Source organism: Mus caroli, unplaced genomic scaffold (assembly GCF_978045245.1).
Source record: "Mus caroli unplaced genomic scaffold, Mus_caroli_1 scaffold_4, whole genome shotgun sequence".
In the NCBI taxonomy this organism is placed as follows: domain Eukaryota; kingdom Metazoa; phylum Chordata; class Mammalia; order Rodentia; family Muridae; genus Mus; species Mus caroli.
In genome coordinates, this window is record NW_028227259.1 from 128,966,161 (window position 1) to 128,978,572 (window position 12,412).

At 52.1% G+C, this 12,412-nt stretch overlaps 1 protein-coding gene across 1 annotated transcript in view; it reads left to right on the top strand.

Annotated features, from left to right (window-relative positions):
* The window catches only part of Dnah10 (dynein axonemal heavy chain 10), a 111,875-nt gene that overhangs the window by 87,149 nt on the left and 12,314 nt on the right, over window positions 1-12,412 (top strand). Inside the window, exons 55-65 of the mRNA XM_021162419.3 lie at window positions 1,056-1,253; window positions 2,160-2,321; window positions 3,392-3,566; window positions 4,119-4,300; window positions 5,530-5,666; window positions 7,022-7,239; window positions 7,400-7,621; window positions 7,830-7,977; window positions 8,972-9,251; window positions 9,653-9,882; window positions 11,153-11,426. Of these exons, the coding sequence (XP_021018078.1) occupies window positions 1,056-1,253; window positions 2,160-2,321; window positions 3,392-3,566; window positions 4,119-4,300; window positions 5,530-5,666; window positions 7,022-7,239; window positions 7,400-7,621; window positions 7,830-7,977; window positions 8,972-9,251; window positions 9,653-9,882; window positions 11,153-11,426 (2,226 nt within the window). The remainder of the gene's footprint in view (window positions 1-1,055; window positions 1,254-2,159; window positions 2,322-3,391; window positions 3,567-4,118; window positions 4,301-5,529; window positions 5,667-7,021; window positions 7,240-7,399; window positions 7,622-7,829; window positions 7,978-8,971; window positions 9,252-9,652; window positions 9,883-11,152; window positions 11,427-12,412) is intronic.

Here is a 12,412-nt window from a genome sequence, read left to right on the forward strand (position 1 = left end):
GTCTCTGAGAAAGATCGCCAGTCATCCTAGTAGTCTCCCTTCCATCACTGTGTGCTGGACACTGGGCTCTGTCACAGAGCCCACCTATCCAGCTGCCGAGGGTCTGCTATGAGTTTGTGCTGGGCTAGGGGATCAGTAAGGGTTGGTTGTGGGTCCCAGTCCTGAAGGTCCAGCTTCTCCTGATGGCGCCTGAGTGCTGGGGAAAGGCAGAGAGCTCCCTGGCCCAGGGCAGAAGGGTTGGCTTCTGTGTTAGAGAAATCACCAGGGACAGAGCACAGGTTCCGGAAGTTGCCACAAATAATAGCCACTCACTTCCTTTTTTTTCAAATTAAGTTTTTGGTGAAATCACTTTTTGCTTAAGGAAAATATGTCTACTGTAAACTTTCCCTTTCTGTCCATCTTAAAAGTACCGGAAGCACCGACTACATTCAGAATGTCAGGTAATCATTACCTCCATCTGTTTCTAGAACTTTCCATTCTCCTCAGCTGAAGCGCTGTACCCGTCTAGACACTGACTCTTCCCTCCCCCAGACCCTGGATACCTCTAACCTGCTTCCTGTCTCTCTGAACCTTCCCTGTGCCTATGTATCTCATGTAAGGGGACCCATGCACATTGTATCTTTGTGCCCAGCTTCTTCTTTTTGTAGAGTGTTTCTGGGGGCTCGCTTAGAATGTAGCCCCACATTTGGTCCTTTTTCCTGGCTGAATAGTACTCCACTGCATGGACATGCCACACTGTTACTGTTCACCTCAGATGGACTCTGGTCTTTTCTCCTGACCACTCTGCTGCTATGAGCATTGGAGATCACGGACCCTTTGGAGGCTCTAGGTCTGGTTCTTTCTGCCACACTTCTGAGGGTGGAGTTCTTGAGTTCGTGGGTCAGTATTTCACTTTCTGGGGACCTGTTCTTTTGTTTGTTTGTTTTCTGCAGTGCTGGGGACCCGATGCCAGAGCCTCATAGGCTAGGCTGGTGCTTGCCACTGAGCTGCCCCCGCCCCCAGTCCTCCTTTTCCCTGTTTCTAACCCCACACTTTCTCTGTGCCTCCCACTGCAGGCGATAACTCCATGATTCCCGATGAGAAACTTGAGGAGCTCGTGGAGCACGTGGTCATGGTCCACCAGTCAGTGGGCGAGTTCAGCAAGCAGTTCCAGCAGAAGCTGAGGCGGAGCAACTATGTGACGCCCAAGAACTACCTCGACTTCATTAACACCTACTCAAAGCTACTAGATGAGAAAACCCAGTACAACATAGGTGAGCGGGCAGAGGCGCCTGGGCAGGACAGGGATGAGGAGGCATGGCATCGTTATGGCATCGGCTCATTTTAGGGTTTTACTGCTGTGAACAGACACCATGACCAAGGAAACTCTTATAAAGGACACCATTTAATTGGGGCTGGCTTACAGATTCAGAGGTTCAATCTGTTAATAAGGTGGGAACATGGCAGCATCCAGGCAGGCATGGTGCAGGAGGAGCTGAGAGTTCTACATCTTCATCTGAAGGCTGCTAGGATGAGGATGAAGGGTGCTTAAAGCCCACGCCCACCCTGACACACCTATTCTAACAGGGCCACACCTTTTTAATAGTGCCACTCCCTGGGTCGAGCATATACAAACCATGTCAGGCATGGACACCTCAAGTCCTGGCATCCTTATGGTTGGGGCAAAATAGAGCAGATTTGGCTTTTGCGTTTGGGGGCACATCATCCCTGTGGGTGGGACACTGCATGATTTTAGTTCCTTGTGGCCTCGCATGCTTGCAGAGCTATTTTCTTTGCCCTGGATGTCCCCTGGTCCCCAACGTGCTCTGCTAGAAAAGGGCTCTCCGTGGCTACTGGCTAAGAGATACACTGTTACCAGCATGGGGGTGACGCAGGCCTTAAATCCCAGCACTCAGGAGGCAGAGGCAGGATAATTTCAGAGTTTGAAGCCACAGAGTTAGTTCCAGGACAGCCACAGCTATTCAGAGAAACCCTGTCTGGAAAAAACGAACAAACAAACAAACAAACAAACAAACAAACAGGAAGCTTAGGGGCTAGAACAGAACTATGTGATCTTGTAGAAGTGAGTTCTTTTCCTCTTGTTGGATGGGTCCCAGTGACACTCATGCGAGGTCTCACCCTGGAGCTGGGACCACTGACTGTGCGCTGTCTGCCCCCAGCCCAGTGCAAGCGTCTGGAAGGAGGGCTGGACAAGCTGAAGGAGGCGACCATCCAGCTGGACGAGCTGAACCTGAAGCTGGCGGAACAGAAGATCGTCCTGGCTGAGAAGTCAGCCGCCTGCGAGGCCCTGCTGGAGGAAATCGCCACCAACACAGCCATAGGCAAGGGCTGGGGGTGGGCGATCAGCCCTGGGGCCAGTCTGTGCCCAAGGCCCTGCCGAGAGACCAGCTGAGTAGGCAGCCATTAGCAAGCAAGTCTTGAATACCAGATCTCTCTCTCTCTCTCTCTCTCTCTCTCTCTCTCTCTCAGTCAGGACACCCTCCCTGAGCCTCTATATTTAATTTTTTAAACATTTTGTTATTTTTTAGTGGCTTTGCTTACTCATAGGGAGCACTGGGATAATTCAACACAGGAATTCAGTGTGAGGCCTGGCTTCTCATGAGGTCACCAGATACTGGAACACATCTGTTCCCCAAGCCAGTGTGACCTCATCTTTGATAACGACATCTTTTCCAATAAGGTCTCAACTTTGAGGCTCCAGTGGCTTTAACCCCAGGGCCACTGTCTGTCCCCTTGTGACCCCTGTCACCTCTGAGCTCTAGCTATGGGATGATGCCCATGACTTAGAGGCAGCCAGCCAAGGTGCCAGCCAGTGACAAAGTGAAGTCAGGTTGTGACCCATGTCACCAGCAGAGAGAATGGCGAGGAGAAGTCACACGGAGGGGCAGTACACCCTAGATGAGGCATCTCTAGGGATGGACCTGACTGAGCATAAAAAGGAGGAGTGGATAGAGAAGGGGGGGGGGAGAAGGGAGAGGGGAGGAGCTTGCTGCCAATCCTTAAGACCTAAGTCCGATCCTGGGACCCACAAGGTATGAGAGTCCAGATTCTGCGGCATGTGAATACCAATAAACCAAATATTAGAAGTTTTTAAAAGATAGATGAATCGGGCAGACAGTGGGAGACAGACAGATCATTTCAGTCATCTGAAGTCAGAAGGCCATCCTGGGACCTTGGCCAGGAGTGTCCAGGCAGGTGGGGCAGACATGGGATCAAGTGGGTAGGACACAGCGAGAAAATGCCATATAGGATCCTCTCTATGGCCACTGAATCGACCAGAGCCCTCTTACAAGCCACCAGTCCATAGCCATGCCTGGCTTTGAGGTTCCCACAAGACCTAGGCTGCATTCGCAGCATCCCAGCATCTCACCAGTCCCTCCCCTCCTTGCAGCGGAGGAGAAGAAGAAGCTGGCAGAGGAGAAGGCCATAGAGATCGAAGAGCAGAACAAGATCATCGCTGTCGAGAAGGCCGAGGCCGAGACAGCTCTGGCTGAGGTCATGCCCATCCTGGAGGCCGCCAAACTGGAGCTGCAGAAGCTGGACAAGTCTGACGTGACTGAAATCAGGTCCCAGCTTCCACCCTTGCTCCCGCCTGCATCCCTGGAGCTCTCTCAGGGCTTGCCTCACGCTCACCCCAACCCCTTTACAGATAGCAAAGAGAGGGCCCCCGAGGTCAGGCCGTAGCACCCGGGGAGCCTAGGCTCCAGACCCAGAGGACAGTTGTAAGCCACCATGTGGGTGCTGGGGATTGAACCCGGGTTCTATAAAAGAGCAGACAGCTATTTCTAATCACTGAGCCATCTGGTTCACCTCAAGCCAGAGAGTTTAAAGAGAGGATCAAAACAACCAGCTTTACAAGGTTCTGTATATCCTGCCATATCTGTCTGCATCTCAATGGCTACCATCACGTCTCTATTTCCTGCTGTCTTCCAGGAGCCTGGTGTGGGGCTATCACATGAGACCCTTCCTGGTTCATCGTCCTCCCTCTAGGAACTAGGCATCCTCTATTCCCAGGCAGTGACTTCCAGGGAGCCCTTGTGCCTGCCTCTTCTCCCCCAACCCCTGAGAATTCTGGCTAGGTCCTGGCCTCTCTGAACATGGGCCCTCTGGTCACCCAGGTCATTCGCGAAGCCCCCGAAGCAAGTGCAGACAGTCTGTGAGTGCATCCTCATCATGAAAGGCTACAAAGAGCTTAACTGGAAAACCGCCAAGGGCATGATGTCTGACCCCAACTTCCTGAGGTCCCTGATGGAAATCGACTTCGATTCCATCACCCAGGGTCAAGTGAAGAACATCAAAGGTAAGTGGGGGGCTGGGAGGGTCCAGGCAAGGGGTGGGGCTGGGGTATCACCTTACCCGTGTATACAGAGCAGGACAATGGCTGTCCAGCTCCCACTGATGATGCGGGGACAGAGGCAGCTACCAATTGGCCTATACACAGCTCAGCAGAGGGTCTGGCTTTCGCTGGCAGAGAAACAAGAATTGATGGGAACCTGGCCCTGCCTCTGCCCACTGTGTGGCTCAGCACTTTCCCTTTGTGCCTCTTGCCAATGTCACGCCTCCGTAGGAACCTGGAGGACCTGGCAGGGGGAGAGCAGTGCCAGCTACAGTCAGCAGGATGTGTCTCTGGCCAGAGAATGCCTAAGTTCCCTGCCAGGAAGTCCTCATGGAGCATGCTGTCAGAGCTGTGTGCAACCTTATCCCTGAGCAAGGGATGGGGGTGGCTCAGCTGGTAGAGAGCCTGCCTAGCAGGCATGAAACCTTAAGTTTAATCCCCAGCACGGGGCAAAGCTAATGTGGTACTTCCCGGGGTGGAGGCAGGCGGGTCAGGAGTTCAAGGGCATCAGCTATATAGTGAGTTCAAGTCAGGCTGGACTATGTGAGACCTTGTGCCAAGGATGAAACGGAGGGAGAGAGGGAGGAAGGAAGGAAAAGGAAAAGCAAAGCAAAGGAAAGGAGAGGAGAGGAGGGGGTGTTTGGCGAGATGACTTAGCAGGTAAAGTTGTGTGTTCTTAGGACCTGAATTAGATCCACAGGAATCAAGTACAAATAGAGAGAACCGACATTCACAAAGTTGTCATCTGACCTCAGTTTTTGATGAGTGTACCATGGCATGCACACACACACACACACACACACACACACACACACACACACAAAAGACAGGGAGAATAATTTGTGTAAAGAAAGCAGAATGCCCCTCACAGTCCCGTAAGTGAAACACAGGCACGAACAAACCTGTGAAATACCATCTTCCCCTATACCCGGACATTGCTGGGGTGATGGTGGAAGTGACCTATGACCCACCATCGCTTTGAATCCACCCAGCTGCTTGTCGGAACCTGTCCCCAGAGGCTGGAGGGTGTCCGTTGGGTCTCTGGATCACGTGAGGGTCACCTTCAACTCCACACTGCCGACCCGTGAGGAACGGGGCCCTCATGATGCTCCCTCTGGCCACAGGCAGCATAGAGTGTCTCTAGTTTTATCCGCCCTGGGAGGGAGCTTGACATCACTGCGTCTGCCCTCCAGGCCTCTTAAAGACTCTGAACACCACAATCGAAGAGATGGAGGCTGTGAGCAAGGCAGGGCTGGGCATGCTGAAGTTTGTAGAGGCCGTCATGGGCTACTGTGATGTGTTTCGGGAGATCAAGCCCAAAAGAGAAAAGGTGAGCCAAGGCCTCGCTGCCCTGGGATCAGAGCTCAAGTGTCCTTAATGTTGCTGGAAAATCCTGGCCACTCATGAGCCTGGCCACTGGTGTCTCTCACATAGCATGCGGACAGGCGGGGCTGAGGCCTCTGTGCACAGTGTAAAATAAAGATGACCACAGCGGGCGGGGTCAGCCCCATAGGCAACAACTGGGCTGAAATCATTTTGTTTTGTTTTGGTTTGGTTTGGTTTTTCCGAGACAGGGTTTCTCTGTGTAGCCCTGGCTGTCTTGGAACTCACTCTGTAGACCAGGCTGGCCTCGAACTCAGAAATCTGCCTGCCTCTGCCTCCCAAGTGCTGGGATTAAAGGCATGTGCCACCACGCCCGGTTGAAATCATTTTGAAGGTAACCATGTGATCCTAACATTTTCCCAGATTCCCATTAGAACTTGGATTGTCTGGAAGACATTCTCTTGAATGTTTGACTAAAAACCACTAAACTGCCTTTGTGTGACTTCAGGACACGCACCCCGAGATGTCCGCTATCTTATGGGCAGGATTTTGTTTTGTTTTTTTCTAACATGAGGCTGAGCTCTTACAGTCACAAGTGGCTCAGAAGAGAAGCCACGTGATACACGGAGGAAACAGTTCAGTGGCAAGGGTCCCTGCTGAGCAAGCATGAGAACCTGAATTCAGATCCCCAGCCCCCATGTGAGAGGTTAGGCTAGCCATGTAATCCTGTAAGCCCCCCAACACACACACACACACACACACACGCACACACACATGCACACACGCATGCATGCACGCTGGTGGTGGGCAGAGACAGAAGGATCACCCAGTGTTGCCGGCCTCCAGACTATCAGGAAAACAGTAGACTCAGGATCAAATTGAGAGACGCAGTCCTGGGGGAACAGGGAAGAGAATAACAGAAAAGGATATTCAATGTCCACTTCTGGCCTGTGTGTGTGTGTGTGTGTGTGTGTGTGTGTGTGTGTACAGTGATGCATTTACCTGCACATACTGTTACACACACACACACAGCCCTGTGTCTTGATGGTGTGATGGTGGCCCCATTGTGTATAGAGACACAGTACGAACACCCTTAGGAATGAAACCCTTCAGTGTCTTCATGTAGGTCAACAGTTCTCAAGACTCCTTTAGGGGTCAAATGACCCTTTCACAGAGGTCACATCTAAGGTATCCCGCGTATCAGATATTTATTTACATTGCGATTCCTAACAGAAGCAAAACTAGTTATATGGTTGGGGTTACCATAACCTGAGGAACCTGAAAGGGTCACAGCCTGAGAAGGGTTGGGAACCCGGGATGGAGGTGGAGATGGCGGGCCACCCGCTCACTGTCTTCACACAGGTGGCCAGGCTGGAGCGGAATTTCTTCCTAACCAAACGGGAGCTAGAGAGGATCCAGAATGAGCTAGCAGCGATCCAGAAGGAACTGGAGGCTCTGGGGGCCAAGTATGAGGCCGCCATCCTGGAGAAGCAGAAGCTGCAGGAGGAGGCAGAGATCATGGAGAGGCGGCTGATCGCAGCGGACAAGCTCATCTCTGGGCTGGGCTCAGAAAACATCAGGTGAGGGCATCACTTGCCTAACGAGGGGAGCCGTAATCTACATAGGCTCCAAGGAGCGGTAACCTATGCACGCTCCAAAGCGCTAAAGGCGTCCGACGCAGGTTCCCGTTGGTCATGGGCAGAAGGGAGCTGCTCATGGTGGCCTTCCTGTCCTATGCAGGTGGCTGAACGACCTGGATGAGCTAATGCACCGGCGGGTGAAGCTGCTAGGCGACTGCTTGCTCTGTGCGGCCTTCTTGAGCTACGAGGGCGCCTTCACCTGGGAGTTTCGTGATGAGATGGTCAACCAGGTGTGGCAGAATGACATCTTGGATCGCGACATCCCCCTGAGCCAGCCTTTTCGACTCGAGAGCCTCCTCACAGATGATGTTGAGATCAGCAGGTACCACGCTTAGCCCAGAGCAGGGGCAGGGTGGGGGGTCTGCGTGAGCATCCCCTGGGAGCTGGAGTGGGCTGCAGGACTGGGAAGGCACAGCCAGCCCTGAGCCAAGGTCACACATTGTTCTAGAAGGCTGACCCTGTGACCTGCAGCGTTGGGCTCACAGCTTGGTGGGGTAGTAAGTTCATCTGCTTGTGGTTGTCCCTCGCAGGTGGGGCTCCCAGGGCCTTCCCCCTGATGAGCTCTCAGTTCAGAATGGCATCCTTACAACCCGGGCCAGTCGCTTCCCGCTCTGCATCGACCCCCAGCAGCAGGCCCTCAACTGGATCAAAAGAAAAGAGGAGAAGAATAACCTACGGGTGCAGTCCCTCTGCCTAAAGTCCCTGCCCCATGCTCCATCCTGAACCCCACCTGAGGACTGAGCAGCCCCTTCCTCTGCTTAGGGGATCAGGATGAAGACCATACCTTCTCTCTTTATTTCTCTCTGCTTGGTGGTCCAGGATGCTCCACTGTGTGTGTCTGGGTGGGGGGAAGGAGCTGGTGGAGGAGGGAGGCTAAAGTGGCAGCTTTATTTAGAGGTGACCCACTTAGCAAGTCTCACGCTCACTCAAAGCAGACACGTCTGTGGCTTTTAAAGAGTATGTGCAGAATCCTAGAACAGTTAACAGAGTCCGTTTAGAATATTCTTATTAACCCCATCCTTACCCCAGCCAAGAACAATGATGTTTCCTTTAGTGGTTGCTGCCCAGCCAGTGGCAACTGCTAATACAGTTTCTGTCTCCATGGCTTTGCCTACTCTTGATATCTCCTATGGATAGAAGCATTTAGTAGTTAATCATTTGTGATTGGCTTCTTTTATGATGTAGGGGTTCAACGATGTCATAGCAGGTGTAGGTACTTTGTCCCAGCCTCTTTATCTTCTTTACAGCTGTATAGTATTCCTTTGTATGGACATACCACATTTTGTTACTCCAACCTCAGTTGATGAACAGGGTTGTTTCCATTTTATGGTGCTGCTGTGAACATCTGTATACACACTTCTTTTTCGTGCATGTTGGGGGTGGGGGAGGGTCACAAATGTGTAGTCAGAGGGGAACTTTTTGGAGCTGATTTTCTCCATCTACCCTGTGACTTCAGGTTTGCATGGCCTTTACCCACTGAGCCACCTCACCAGACCCGGACTGTGTCCACATTCATGGTCCTCCAGGGCACGCTCCAGGAGTGGGATGGTTGGAGTGCCAGCTTTTGTTGAGCGACCAAATTAGTGGTCTCCAGTTTTGTCCTATGCTTGCTTTCCTGGCTCTTGCTTCCCACTTGACCTGACACACCCCATCTCCTGCCTCTCGCCTGCAGGTTGCTTCCTTCAATGACCCCGACTTTCTGAAGCAGCTCGAGATGTCCATAAAGTACGGGACCCCCTTCCTGTTCCACGACGTGGATGAGTACATCGACCCTGTGATTGACAGCGTCCTGGAGAAGAACATCAAGACCTCCCAAGGCCGCCAGTTCATCATTCTGGGGGACAAGGAGGTCGACTATGACTCCAACTTCCGGCTGTACCTCAATACCAAGCTGGCCAATCCTAGATACTCCCCGTCAGTGTTTGGGAAGGCCATGGTCATCAACTATACTGGTAAGAAGGGGCAGATCTGGCTGCAAATCCAGAAGTCTACCTTGACAGCAAGGCTTCACGGGCATCTTGATCCCTGGTGGCTCCGTCTCTCCATGGAAGCTGGGTTTTTTGTTTTGTTTTGTTTTGGTTTTGGTTTTTTCAAGACAGGGTTTCTCTGTCTGTCCTGGAACTCACTCTGTAGACCAGGCTGGCCTCGAACTCAGAAATCCTCCTGCCTCTGCCTCTCAAGTGCTGGGATTGAAAGAGTGTACCACTACTGCCCAGCCTGTGGAAGCTGTTTTTGCTGTTTGGTCCTTACTGTGTAGGGATTGGGGGACTTTGGAGGGCAGAGAGCTGCAGGTGTCTGGGTATGCCTAGCCCGGACTCCAGGGCAAGCGAGTGAAGGTTCTCTGTCCTTTCAGTCACTCTGAAGGGCCTGGAGGACCAGCTGCTGAGCGTGCTGGTGGCCTATGAGAGGCGCGAGCTGGAGGAGCAGAGGGAGCACCTCATCCAAGAGACCAGCGAGAACAAGAACCTGCTCAAGGACCTGGAGGACTCACTCCTGCGTGAGCTGGCCACGTCCACGGGCAACATGCTGGACAATGTGGAGCTGGTGCAGACCCTGGAAGAGACCAAGTCCAAAGCCACAGAGGTGGGCACCTCTGTGCAGGTGGGAGGGGCTCTGTCACCCCGAGTCTAAAGGCCACCTTGGGGCTGGAGGGACAGACGGACAGCACTGGCTATTCTTCCAGAGGACCTAAGTTGGGTTCCCAGCACCTACATCGGAGCTCATAACCCTCTATAATTCCAGTTCCAGGGAATCCAATACCCTCTTCTGGCCCCCAAAGGCATCAGGCATGCACGTGGTGTATGCAGATGCATCTAGGCAAAATACTTATACACATAAATGTTGCAGTCAATCTCCAACCCAGATATGCCCCCGGCAATGAAAACACAACTCAATTAATATGAATGCAAGCTGTGCGCCTAGATTGGGCAGGTCTACCGCTACACTACCATCTTCCACATCTATGAGACCCCTTAGAACTTGTGGCTTCCCCAGGCCGTGTGCTTCTGCTCCCCTTTCCTTCTAGCATCTTCTTTCTCTCCCACCTTTCAGCTCCACCTTCCAGTCCTCTGCCCAATCACCGGCTCTAGCCTTTATTTTTATTTTAAAAATTAAGGTGTGAATAAGGTTTACAGGCAATCACCTGAGTGCTGACTCATTCCTTGTTCACAACCCTTCCCAGGAGAACAGAATTAGCATCAAATTACAAATAGCCTCAGAGCTATCCACAACAAGTAAAAGAAATCTTAAAAAAAAAAAAGAAGAAGAAGGAAGGGCCACCTAGATGGGACTGTGCACTCCTGTGCAGCTGGCAACCTTCAAACTGAGAATCATGAAAAAGCCCAGCCATGCTTGCTTTAAATAAAAAGGGAAGTTAGTTCAAAAGGTGGAGACATACTGATGTGGCTTCGGGTAAGGCTGGATCCAGGACCCAAAAATATCATATAGCCGGGCGGTGGTGGCGCACGCCTTTGATCCCAGCACTTGGGAGGCAGAGGCAGGTGGATTTCTGAGTTCAAGACCAGCCTGGTCTACAGAGTGAGTTCCAGGTCAACCAGGGCTACACAGAGAAACCCTGTCTCGATAAACAAAACAAACAAAAAAATCATATAGATTTTGTAGCTTTCCATCTGCGCTGGGCCTATGTTGGGTTGACTCTATCTTCTCCCAGTGTTTGCATGAAAAGACATGGCCTAATGTCCCCTCAAGTTCAAGGTCTCTGCAGGGTCTGGTGACTCCAGGGAGGAGCACGTCATGGTTCACTTTATACCCCACAGTCCAGCCTCTGCCACCCCAGGCCATCTAGGCTGTCATCTGCCTCCCTGTTTCCATGGTAACTGAGGCCCTTCTGCAGGTTTCAGAGAAGCTGAAGCTGGCGGAGAAGACAGCCCTGGACATTGACAGGCTGCGGGATGGCTACCGGCCAGCCGCGAGACGGGGTGCCATTCTGTTCTTCGTGCTGTCGGAGATGGCACTTGTCAACTCCATGTACCAGTACTCCCTCATCGCCTTCCTTGAGGTCTTCGGGCTGTCGCTGAAGAAGTCACTACCTGACTCCATCCTTCTGAAGCGGCTGAAAAACATCATGGACACCTTGACCTTCAACATCTACAACTATGGCTGCACCGGTGAGGGGAGGAAGTCGAACTCGGAACACAGAAACTTAGCTGGCCTTGTGCCGGCGGCTGCTTACGTTAAGAAGGGGGTTTGGGCCGGGCGTGGTGGTGCACGCCTTTAATCCCAGCACTCGGGAGGCAGAGGCAGGCGGATTTCTGAGTTCAAGACCAGCCTGGTCTACAAAGTGAGTTCTAGGACAGCTAGGGCTATACAGAGAAACCCTGTCTCGAAAAACAAACAAACAAAAAAAAAAAAAAAAAGGGGGGGGGGGTTTGGAGGCACCAACTTTTAAACCACATCTTTAGTGAGATGAGATTCACTGGCCCCAAATCCCACCTCCCAAGATACCTGACGGCCTGTCTCAGTAGAGTTCCCAGAGCCCCTAAATCTAAGACATCCCCTTTGGGCTGAGTCTGGTCCATCAGCAGTTTCCGGACCTCTCCTCCCTTCCCCACCCTGGCAGCCTCTGCAGAGCTTCCTGATTGAGGATCCACCTGTTCTGGGCACTTCCTGTCAAGGAAGTCCCAGAATCTGTGCGCCTCATAGCCTCTTCATTTAGTGCTTCTGAACACAGAGGCTTGCGCTGTAGTGTCAGGATTTGGCTGGTTCAGGACTGACTATAGATAGTGCTTCATGCTCTGTTTATCTCTCAGATGGAGGACATTTGGGTGCTGTCTGCTTTTTGGCTGTTTGGCTACTGCAGTGCTGCTATCAATATTTGCCACCGCTCACACTCTCTCTCTGTCTGTCTCTGTGTACATGCATATGTGCATGTGTGCATGCATGCACACCTATGTGTGTCTGTCCCGGAGCTGGAACTCTGAGCCTCGTGCATGCTAGGCGAGTGGTCTTCCACGGAACTCCTTCCTGACCTGAACACTTGCTTTTGCTTTTGATATTGGATCCATACGTTCCCTAGAGTAGCGTTTCTGGGCCACATGCCAGGGCCCTAACTTCTGGAGGGACTACCCAACTGGTTTCCAAATGGCCACACTAT